The sequence below is a fragment of the Empidonax traillii genome, unplaced genomic scaffold (assembly GCF_003031625.1).
Source record: "Empidonax traillii isolate 1590-97213 ecotype Southwest subspecies unplaced genomic scaffold, ASM303162v1 scaffold171:size1303362, whole genome shotgun sequence".
Lineage (NCBI taxonomy): Eukaryota > Metazoa > Chordata > Aves > Passeriformes > Tyrannidae > Empidonax > Empidonax traillii.
Genome location: NW_020955364.1, coordinates 532224 through 544376, shown reverse-complemented (window position 1 = coordinate 544376; position 12153 = coordinate 532224). Strand labels below are relative to the sequence as shown.

Below are 12153 nucleotides of genomic sequence, written 5' to 3'. Positions count from 1 at the left end.
TTCACACCAATCTCCCCTTTTCTTTCTAGAAATCGCATCCATCTCAATCTCCCCCACTCTGCAAAAACATTCCACCTCATCCACCACCTCCAAGAGGATCCGTCAGCCTTATCCCTCATCCAACCCTTCCCTGTTGGCTATTTACCACCATTCCACCAGCAAAACACTCGCTCTGATCCCTTCTCCGGGGTCACTCTCCCCCCTCCGTGGGGATCTGACCCCAACCCCATTCCCCTCACGGAGGGCTGTCACCCAGGACCCATCCTCCCCCCCATTACCTCTCTCCCTTCGCTCCAGATACTCGGCCGCCTCCAGCAGCCGCTGGATGTTGATCATCTGGACCTGCTCCATGGCCGGGGGGCTCCGCCGCCCCGGGCCGCCCTCCGCCCCCACGCTCCCGGCTCCCCCGATGGAGACGGGGGCGGCTGCGGCGGGGAGGCGCCGGGGATCGCCGTCTCTGCCCAGTGCCCGGGCCTCGTCACACCGTGCCGGGGGGACGGCTCTCCTGGGAGGGCGAGGGGTGGCAAGGGGGGAACACGCGAGGAAATGCCGGAGGAAGGACCCGCTCCGGGATGCTCCCGGCGGGGGCGGCAGCGCGGCGAGCGCTATCCCTGCCCCTGCCCCGTGCCCACCGCCCGCCCGGGCGCTGTGCCCGCCGCCAGCCCGGATTTACCCGCAGCCCGGGCCCTGCCGGGATCCCACCCCCCCCGGGCCGCTCCGGCCAGGCAGCCCCGCGGCGGGACCGGCCCCTGCGGCCGCCGCCCCGCCCGCCGCCGCGCAGCACTTTGTTTACCTCTGCCCGGCGCTCACGGCGGGCGGGGCGGAGCGGGGCGGGCTGGGAAATGCAGTCCCCGGGAGCACCCGGGGATCGGCGGAGCGTGCGGGGGCATCGACGCGCACAGGAAACACCTCCCGGGGGTGAGGGCTGTGTTGCCCTCATGCCTCAAGGGGAGGGCTCCGCGCCCACCCAGACCCCGAGGGGATGGTGGCGGTGGTCTGAGGTCAGAGAGTCACAGAATGGGTCAGGTTGGAAAGGGGCCACAGTGGGGCATCTGCTCCAACCTCCCTGCTCAAGCAGGGTTATCCTACAGCACGTGGCACAGGATTGTGTCCATCTGGTTCTGAAATATCTCCGGTGTGGGAGACTCCACCACCTCTCTGGGCAACCTGTTCCAGTGCACAGTCACCTGCACAGTAAAGAAGTTCTTCCTCATATTCAGGTAGAACTTCCTGTGCATCAATTTCTGCCCTTTCCCTCTTGTCCTATTGCTCAGCACCACGGAGAAGAGTCCAGCTCCATTCTCTTCACGTCCTCCCTTATATACATGGATGAAGTCCCATTCAATCATCTCTTCTCAAGGCTGAACAGGCCCAGCTCCTTCAGCCCTGCCTCATAAGAGAGATTTCTCCAGGCTCTTGATCAACTTTGCAGCCCTTTGCTGAAGCTGCTCCAGGAACTCCATGTCTCTCTTGTATTGAGGAGCCCAGAAATGGACACAGCACTCCAGGTGACGGCTCCGTGCCCACCCAGGCACTGAAGAGATGGTTGTTTGCCCTGTCCTCCCTCCCTTCCTCGCTGCCAACTTGCAGTCCCCAGTGTACCAGCAGCACACGACTCACAATCCATATACCCAGCTGTAAATGGTGGCTTCCTCCTGGGCCACCACCAGCTGGGGAAGCCACCAGTGGTCAGCAGCCACTGGGTACATCACAGCAGCTCCCAGGCCAGAGCTTCACACTCCACCAACACACTGGGGGCAAGGCAGCAATCGCCTAGAGTGCAGGACTTCAGCAGCCACTTCATTCCTCTCTGTACAAACACCCGGGCTTTCCACACGTGGAACTGCCTATGGCAAGGATGAAGCAGAGAGGCTACAAAAGGTAAAACTGCAGCCGCAGGGTGGGAGCTTTCCACATCTCACCTGTGGAGATGTAACTAAAGATAAGGTGCCAGGCTCAGGGAATTCCCACCTGGAGTGGCTGAAACAGCGTTTCTGATGGGAGGCTGAGGAGCAAGACCCATTTTTCAGTGTGAACGCAGCCCTTTGAGAGCATAGAGAAGCAACATCACAGACAGCAATCTCACTCTACCTGAAGCAGCACATTAACAAGTAACAACAGTGACCATCTCAACATTTTAATGAATTCTGCCACACTTACACCTGCCAGTATGATCACTCTTTTGAGCATTTTAATAATGTATTTACATCCTGATTTTCCTACAGGTAAAAATCTTTGTATCACTTCTGTGACTGAATTTTACCAACTTCAACATTAGCTGAAATGGAGTTTAAAAACCTGTTAACATTTAATTGTATGATACCAGTCTCTAAAACATTTGTCTTACTCAAAAAGGACATGATCAGAGAGCATTCAAAATTAGAATCAGAACATTCATAGTAAAAATCTGAATTTCGAACTGAGAAACCCTCTAAAGACTGTTTTGTAGTTCTAACTGGGATTATTTTCACGGGCCTGAACCTTTAGGCCATGACTGATTACATCTGCAAGCATTCCACATCAGAATGGGAGATGGAGAAGTACCTTGAAAAAAAACCCAGAAAAGCAGAGATTCTCAACTAATGGTGTGTGCAAGGGCTTTAGGCAGAGCACAAAGTATCAGGAGACTCGTGATGAAGTTGCAAGAGTTGGCAGCATTCAACTTGAGAAGGCCTGAAAAAAGTGGATTCAGGGTAGCTAACTTTTCTTTAAACACATTTCGCTGATTCACCATTTCTGAGGTTTCCTCAGAAAACTGCAGGCTTGCAGCTGATGGAGGTAAAAATAATACCACTATTCAGTCCATACACAGTCCTTTTCATCTCTAAGTCTCTAAGGGTTGTTTTGTTTTGTTTCTCTTGAGATGGAATACTTGAAGAATACAGGAAGCTGGGACACCTCCAGGGACGTACCTCCATCTTCTGCTCTGTGGGAAAGCCAGTCCCAGCCCTCACTCGGACTCCCAGCCTCAGCCTCCACTCACGTACCTATACCCAGGCAGACCACAGCACGTGTAAAGACTGCTTTTTGTCTGGGGGAGAACTCAGGGAAGGAAGTACTCTCCCCACCTCTTGTTTCTACACTGGAAACTGCCCATAGAGCAGATTGTTAAAAGCACATGGAAAATTCCAAATTTGAGCAATCTCTGGGACTACTTATATCATCTTGGACTATCAAAAAGGACGCAGGTGCACAGACCTCTCTGCAACAGTGAAGTTAACACAAGAGCATTTCTGGGCTCTAACTGTGCTGCCTCTAACCTGCTTTCCAAACCACAGAGCCATTTGCCTCTCAGGATTAGCAATACTAAACATCAAAAAAAAAAAGCCAAACAACAAACCCCACAACTCCAACCCCCAAACTCATGATGAAGCCCCACAATCACTGCAAAACAGGTTGTTGTCAGCATCCACTGCCACTAGCTTTTCTAATGGCACACTCGGAGATGTGTAGTGCCACTCTAGGGATTACAAAGGGAAAGCCATGGCTGGAAAATGTAGGGGCAGATTAGGAGCATATCCAACTGTCAGCCTCCTGAAGGTCTATATATAAAATAACAGAGTGGGATGGAGGGGGACCCCGATATACATGGTGAATTAAAACAGCTCTGAAATGAAGGAACAGCAGGATCAGTTCTGTGTGAAACGATGTAGGATCAGCTCTTGCATTTACACTTCAGCTCAGCTTCCAAGTCTTTGTTTCTGAAGTAAACAACGTCCAATTAGAAAAAAAAAAATGTATGAAACAAAGACAAATTTGAGAATAAACTGTGGGACATCTTCCCAAAGAAAGAGCCCTAAAGAGGAGGCAAGCCAGCCGTAGAGCCACAGCAGATCTGCAAAATCTTTCAGTTGCCATCCCAAGTGCTCGTGTGGGCAGGTCAGCCTGCAAAATGCCAGAGTTGTATGTGACAGAAACAAAAGTGGGTGGAAAGTGAATCGCACGAAGAGGCCCAATGCTATTCAACTGCTGACCAAAAAGCCCCCAAAGTCAGATTTTAAATGTGGTTGAGCAATCCACAGGCAACAAGAGGGAGGGGCTAAGGGAAGAGTATTTTAGGGGAGAATGAGATCATTTAATTTAGTGGCTCCGAATGATCTGTAAGTACAGTTTTCTGATTATAAGTGCTTGCTGCTTGGCATCCCTTCTGGCAGCTGTGATTCACTTGCATTGTGTGTTCTGCTGCTTCGCCCTTTAGAAAGGGGCTTTTTACATTTTATTAAATGGCACTTCGGCAACCCTCCATTTCCATCCTTAATAATGGATTTGTTAATCTCCCTGATAGCCTTTCCCTCCTCCTTAGCAATAATTTAAATATCCAAGAAGAAATCTGCAGTGCAGAAATCAATTAATATTTACATCTGAAATGCTGCTGTACTATTTTCATCAAGTACAACAGATGTGATCTGTTTTTTACCAACATCATCATCACTTGCATTAAACTAACATCTTCCATCAGGGAAATTTTCTAAGAGCTTTCCAGAAAGTAATGTTTTAGGCTTCGCAAAACTGAAATGATTTTAGCTATTTTCTTTCCACTCTGCAGGAAGGGAAACTGAGGTATAAGCAGCATAATTGCTCATATGAAGACACACCCTAAGCCAGAGGTAGAACAGGAACACGTCTCACGAATCAAGATGCCCAACCCTCTGCTTTGAACACAAAGCTTAGAAATGACACAATGCTCTGCTTTGGAAGTTATTTTCAATAAGGGCAATCCCTTTGGCTGAACTGCCTTGTTTTCCATCCCTTTGTTGGTTTTTGCTAAAATCCTTCTATCCCCAACTCTTTGCACCCTCTCGGAACAACATAAAGATGGCAACAGTCACAAGAGCTTCCTTTGCCCACCTTCACAAAAACCCTGCAAGCCCTTAATATTGTTTTCAAAGCCTTGAAACCTAAAACTCCTGCAATCAAGGCATGAAGAGAAATCCCCAGCAGAATCCATTTTCTGGTGCTCTCAAAGCAGTGCAAAGATTCACTGATTCCCCAAATTTCTGGGGACAGCAGATCCATAAAACTCCTGCTTCTCTAGTGAGGGGAACAGCATCTAAATATCCCATTTATCAGCACATAGTGTTAACAAACGAGTCTCTATTCTTATACTCATGACTATAATGGCTCAGCATCAGAGGACTTGCAGCAGAAGACCGGAGAGCATCCCAAGTCCCACCTACTCAGCACCCTTCCAAGGCTTGCAATACCTTCACTAATGGCCCCACGCTGCCTACAGGATGTGGCCTCATTTCTCATCCGGGAGCTTGCCTCTTTCACAAGGCATCAGATAACCCCTTTCAGCACTCCCACTGGTATCTGGAACCCATCCACCAGTGAGGACAGACATTGCTCAGAACCAAACCACCTGGATATTCAAGAGTTTGGACAGAAATAAAGCGCATGCTGTATTTCTCACTCAGATTCAAAGATCAAGCTCTGCCAATCAATAAAGTAAAAGCCACAGGTCTACTGGCTCTTTGGGCTACTTGCTCCTTCTCTCCAGGAGATGTGCTGCTGTTTTCAGGCCTGTGCTGTGCCCCAATTTATATTGAGTCAGTGACTCACTCTGTGACTTGATTCAGTCACTTAACTGATCCAACTGCAAAATTAAGAGGACTTTCCATAAGAGAAAAAAAAAATCATACACAGGATGGGGTCCTTTAGCTAAATAAGAAGGTAGGGTTCTTCAGCCAGTGGCAGAAGGTGCTTCTCTGCCAGCTCTCAGGATGCTCTGCTGACACGGGATACGATCAGTTCTCAGCAGCCCTTCTGGCACAGTCCCATGGTTTTACCTCTGCCCTATCATTTCTCCTGCTGTGGCTTCCTTCTGAATTTTAAGCTGAGGTCCAAACAGCCTGAGTCAAAATAACCCAACCTGGAAGTGGCTAAAACATGAATCACCATGGCCAGGTCATGAACTAGGAGGAATGAAAGGGGTTTATTGTGAGCTGGATGAAAAATATATAAATAAAGGGGCCCTGTACTGCTCCATATATCACATCACTGTGAGATCCAAGACCATCCACACTGACCTTGAGCCACGTGTTCAGCTCTCATTAATTCAGTGGGAGCTCTGCACACAGACCAAAGGCAGTCTCAGCTTCTTCTGCCCTCCACTAATTAGAGGTTTCTGATATTTCTTTGGCTTGTCAAAAAAAGACCCTAAACAGCACATAAACAATGGAAGAAGCCACACGATGAAGATACTGTTGACTCACCCTCGAGGTTCAGTTTTCCTCTCCTTTGGAGAGAATTATTCAGGAGCAAAAGACAAATCTAAGGTCACCCATTTGTTATTCCCGGTCAGAAGATCAATAAACATAGCCAGCACTTGAAGCAGATCTAGCTGGCTCTTGTGAGGGCCCCAAGTCTACTGTCCCACACGTGCACATCTCTATTAGACTTGTGAACTTGTCACCCCTGTTACAGTGAGTTGATTGCCTTCATGCTTTTGGAAGAGGATATGGCAACACAGATCTGTATCTGTAGTGAGATCAGCATGTATTACACACCATGTCTATTACAGATAAGTCATCATATCCGAAGGATTCATCACATGTTTACGCAACTCCTATTGACAAAAACGTGACTCCACACACACAGAGGGCTGGCTTGGCACATACTGAACTTCAGCTGAGCTTACTCCAGATCCCTCTAAAAACATCTTCCAAACTCCAGCATTTCAGCTGCTACATTTCCAGCCACGCTTATTCATGAAAGTAGCATTTGCAGAGGTTACAGATACACCAACAGAGCTGCCCTGAGCACAACTTTCACTTCTGAAAACAGCTACTGGAATTTTTTTCATGTGACGTTTCTATTCCTTAGATACCAAGCTTAAATTTCTAGAAACAGGTCATTTGGAAACCCATACATGTCAGCTGGCAAGGTGTGTTGGGATTGGGTTTTGTGGTCTCGCCATGAAAACTGCAGCAAGCAGGCAGGCAGCACTGTTACTCATTTCCAGAGGCTCAAGTGGAAAAATAATTCAGCTATATTTCAGTAGGTAAAATACTCCAGTTTTTCCAAGGAGTCTGATACTCTAATCTTCCCTGTCACCATACTGTAATATAAGTAGTTTTTATTCCAATTTTTTAAAAAGGTAAGCAAATACTACAAGGGTGGCTTCGCTGCTGGTGCTGAAAGGCCACTCCTGAAGCACAGCCTCCCCTGCCATAGCCCTGACAGTACATCCCACCCCGCTCCATGGCTCTCTGCCCGGCGGTTCTGTTTCCACACTGTCCAGACAACCCATGGCCCCTCTGCTACTATTCACGACCACGATGATGGGACATGGAACCTATAAATGTAAAAAAAAAAATAACCATAATCATCTCTTTATTTCTCCCTGGACATCAAGCTGGCAGGAAATTCCTGTCTTATCTGAAAGTCTTGCCCTAGACATGAAAATCTCTGCTGCCTGCCTTGCACTACTGACCTGCAAGCAGGGGTGGGAAAGTGGTGTGTTTTGGGGGGCCAAAAAGGGCTGAAAAGCTCCTCTACCACCAGAAGGTGTGGCATGCACACTCTGGGATATCAAAGAGTTTGGATCCACAAGAGAGAAGGTTGTGTTTTCCTCTCAGGAGATCCCTCTACGAAAGAGCATCCACTCTTGCTAGGAACAGTGTCTTGAAAGGGTGAATAACCTGGCACAGCCAGTAAAGCCCTGGAAGAACAAATGAGGACACAGAAACTGTATAACTACAAGGAAAACCACTTGAGCTCACCCAATCATAACAATTCTTCCTTAAGTTCCTTCCTTTGGCTACCAAAGCCAAAGCTTCCATACATACATCTGTGATGCTGATCCCAATCAGCATCCTAGTGCTTTACCCAGCTCTGTTCCTGTCACCCATCCTGGCCAGGAGGAGACAAACATCTACCTGTCACCTTTATTTTTTTAAGACTGAGTTTCCTTGGGGCAGGGCACTGTCACTCCCCTGTGTGTACAGCACCTGGCACAACAGGGCTGTGACTCAGCCACCTTCCTGATGGGAGTAACACCAAAATAGCTCATTACAGCCCTGCGTAACACCGTGGTCAAATGACCTGGGCATCCTGCAGGAAGCAGGTGAGCACCACGTCTGACTGCGACCGAGTTTGGCAGTCTCCATCACCAAACTTTTTTGAGCTGGTCTCCCCTGTTATTGCTAATTGCTAGGTCAGAGGCTGTAACGAGGAGTGACCAGTCATTGCCAAGGTCTCTGCCAGGCCGCCAGAATGGGGTGCGCTGAGCAATCACTCCTGCACTGGCAGATGAAAGGGCACAGCATTCTCTTGGTGCAATAACCTGAGCTCCACATGCAAATCTCTTCCCAGCAAGGCAATGTATATACATTAGGATACAACCCTCCCGCTTCTGCAGCTGTTCCTTAGTTTAGACAGGGCCAGTAACGCTCAGAGATTGTTTTCCAATCCCAGCAGCATTTTTCTTTGTTTGGGAGCAACACGTAAAAGCTGCCTGGTTTATGACGGTCACGTTCTAAAGAGCACGTTCAATAGCTGAACCTTCGGTTAAATGGGACTTTTCAATCTAAAATGTCCTGATTGCAAATTAAAATATTGAAAGGTTTTGCGGAATTGCCTAATAAAAACGACGATTTTCAGTATTATGACCACAATGATTACCAGTGAAAGCTTCGGTGAAAACAAGTGCTCAGGAATGAAGTTGTTTGGATGCAAAAACCTCTTTTCAAAATCTGGCAATAAAAAATGCTGTATCCTGCTGTCCTGCTCATTTTCCAGTTCCAAACAAGGAACTGCATAATATGATGCATTTTTAAATGGAACATATAAAAGATCAGATACTACCCATCTCAACAGCAAGAAAAATTCTATCCTCCCATCCTCTGAAAACCCCCCCATGATTTCGACAGTTCCTCTTCACAACAAGAGAAAAACAACAAACCCAAACCAGCGGTCTCACACTCGATTTCCAAACCAGGGGTGCTGCTGTTTTCACATGCAAACCCAATTCTGGCTGGTGTCTCCTGTCATTTCCCTGCTCGCAGCCGCTGGCCGCGGTGCAGCTCAGCTCCTCAGACACTTGGTTTTGCAGATTCATTACGAAACAACAATGAGCACACGAGGAAAAAAAAATCCTACCCCGATAATAATTCAACTTTCAAAAACAGAAAAAAGCAGCCTGGATTTGTTCCGGGCAAGCAAAGAACAAGAGCTTTCGGCTGCAGCTTTAGCGGCAGAGCAGCTTTTCCGCAGTGGGATCCCAGCAGTGCACGCAGCTGCTCCCGCAGAACAAGGGCACCCTATATCGTCACCTGCATGGGACCTATAGCTGCCATAGGGGATGAGCGGCGAGGGGAGGGTGATGGAGCGATGGAGACGCGCGGTGAGGGACACGCTGATCCCTTTGTAAAGTTAAACGGAAAAGAAAACGCAGCACACGCTCCGCGGAGAGGAGGAAAAAAAGGGGGAAAAAACCCCCAACAAACCTAAAAACATAAAACTGGGGAGGAGAGAGGAAAAATCAAAGAGTAAAAAAAAAAATAAGTAGAAAATGTGAAAAAAAAAGTGTAGAAAATTTGAAAAAAAAAATCAAAATAAAGCCTAAAACAAAGAATAACAGAGAATCCCGAGGAAAACAAGGGGCAGGCCGGCGGTAGTGGAGCGGAGCCCGAGGTTCCCGGTGGGTTCCGCATGTGCCACCCCCGGGCCCGCCGGTCCCCGAAGCCCTCGGGCCGAGCCTCCCCCCCCCCAACCCCGCACCGGCCGCGCGCCCCCCCGCACGGCCCCGCTCCGCTCGGCAACGCGTGACGTCACACGGGGGACCCCGGCGCCGCTCATTGGCCGCGCGGGCCCCTCGGCCCCGCCCCCGGTGCGGCGGCAGCCAATGAGCGCGGCGCGCTGGCTCCATGTGCGAGCCATGTGTCCGCCCGCGGGGGCGGGGCGCGCGCCGCGGGTGTGCGGGCAGTGCGGGCTGAGCGCTCCGCCGGGCTCCGCGCCCCGCTCTGCTCCGCCGCGGGACACGGCCGCCCCTTTGTTCGTAATGCCCTTGCTGCCCGCGGTGCCGCCGTCCCCAGCAGCCCGCGGCCCCACTCGGGGAGCGCGCTCCGCAGGGGAAAAGCCGCAGGCTACGCGCAGCACCCCTCCGCGCTCGCGGAGCGGGAGGCTAGCGGCGCCGCTGGCCACCGCCCCGCACCGGGCGCTCGTCCTGCCCTGCACTGCTATGCCCTGCCCTCCCCTCCCCGCCGGCTACCTGGCGAGCGCTGCCACTTGCCTACGTGACTCTGCCCATGCCCCGGCGGGGGGAGCGGGGACGTGTCATTGCCTCCTCCCCCGCCGCTCCGGCTCCGCCACCGGCCCCGTGTCCGCGCGGGGACCGTCGCCCCCCCGGCCCCTCTCGGTGCCCCCGCCGAACCCGCTCTCCCCGAGAAGCGGCGATGCGCCCCCCCCTCTCCCCGCGCCATCCCGCTCCGCTCTCCATCCCAAACTTTCCCCCCGGGGCCCGTGGCCTCAGCGACGGGGGGGGTCGCACGCACGTCCCTTCTGCAGGGGGTGCAGGCCGACGCTTTGTCACTGCGCCCCTGGCCCCTGCAGCCAGCCCAAAGTTTGGGTTATTATTTTTCCTCCCCCTTTGACTGACTCCCCCCCCCACTCTAGCGCCGCGGTCACGGCCGCCAGCCCGCACTTACTTTTATTCTCCTTCTCGATCCGCTCCAGGTAGCTGGCGGCCTCCAGCAGCACCTGAACGTTGTAGAGGAAGGTGTCCATGCCCGCCGCGGGGCTCGTGTTGCAGATGTCCCCGAGGGGGCACCGGGCCCCGCCGGCCGCCCCCTCGCCCCGCGGCTCCCTCCGCGGCCGGCCGCGCTTGCCCATCGCCCCGCCGCCTCCCCGTCTGTCTGTCCGTCCGTCCGTCCGTCCACCCGCCCGTGTGCCGGCGAGCCCGGCGGCCGCCGCGGTCCCAGCGCTGCCGCCGCTGTGTCGCCCCACGAGCCGCCGCCGTCCCGCCCCCCCCGCGCCCCGGCGGGGCGGCCCGGCCCGGCCGCGCCTGCGGAGTGCGAGCGCCGCCGGCTGCGCCGCGCCCGGCGCGGGGGGGCGGCCGCGGGGCCGGGCCGGGCTGGGACCGGAGCGGGGGGGAGCGGAGGGTCGCCCCGCAGCAGCCCCGGGATGTCCTGCAGCCCCGCAGCCCCGAGCGACCCCCTGGAAAGGGGCGCCGGCGAAGGTGGCCCCGCGCCCCCGGGTATCACTAGTGGTGTCGGTGTAGCGGGGGACGTGGGGGGGTCCGGCTGCGCCCGCACCCGGGACACAGAGGCACAGCCAGGCCTGTTGTCACCCCGTCTCACCTCCTGCCACTGCCCGAGGGTCTGTCCCTGCTGGGGAACCCAGGGTGACAGCCCAGCCCTTGGGGGCGATGGGGCCAGCACTGTAGGCACAGCCCCCAACTCCTCGGCAGGAAGCACAAGTAGTTTAATTCCGAACTACTCCTCCTCTATTGAGCAGCGCTCCCCAGAAAGCCCTGTCTGGGTTCAGACTCCAAAAGCAATTAACAATTTTCTTTTTTTTTTTTTTCTAGAGCAGTCAAAGGCAGAGAGCAGGCAAGGGATGCACTAACCTACCCCCCTTGCCCCCATGTCCATCCTTGAAGACCTGGGGTCAGAGCTGAGCACTGTGTTTGGGGCATATCCTTGTCTCCCACTTGTTTTGCAGTCAGGCAGGTGAGAAAGAGCGTGTGCACCCTGGGAGCACAGGACCTCACCCAGACCAAGGAGGAGGGCAAGGATTTGTACTTCCACAAGTTGTTTGCTATCTCATGAATTCTGAGGGAGTAGGAGTGAACCACACTGTGACCGGACCGGCAACAAGTGACCTCCAACACCCTCCTGGCTCCCCTTCCATCACCTGAGCCACGGAACTATGTTGGCAGCAGGAAATCCTGCTCCTGCCTGTCCGGTTGGGTTGGTCTGGATCCATTGAGGAGCCCTATGGGAGCGGCCGGGGTGAAGCATTGCCCCTGAGATGTACTGGGGCGTGGGGACCTGCTCGAGCCTGGCTGTCATGGGGTTCCATGGGCCTCACTGGGCTCACCAGCCTCCCAGGGATCAGCACTGGAGGGAAGGAGAGAAGAGAGGTTGTGGTGGCGTTTAAAAATGCCGTATTACTAAGTGTTAATTGGTACCTCCCGGGCAGATGGAGCTC

At 52.7% G+C, this 12153-nt stretch overlaps 1 protein-coding gene across 2 annotated transcripts in view; it reads right to left on the bottom strand.

Moving 5' to 3' along the window:
- Positions 1-10928, bottom strand: part of MXI1 (MAX interactor 1, dimerization protein) — a 58218-nt gene extending 47290 nt beyond the window's left edge. Inside the window, exon 1 of one of the 2 annotated variants that reach the window (XM_027885728.1) lies at positions 10650-10928. In XM_027885728.1, coding sequence (XP_027741529.1) covers positions 10650-10833 — 184 coding nt within the window. In that variant the 5' untranslated portion in view covers positions 10834-10928. Of the gene's footprint in view, positions 1-278; positions 393-10649 lie in introns of those variants that run through there. The other variant, XM_027885729.1, reaches the window with a different exon arrangement.
- Positions 10929-12153: the final 1225 nt, after the last annotated feature.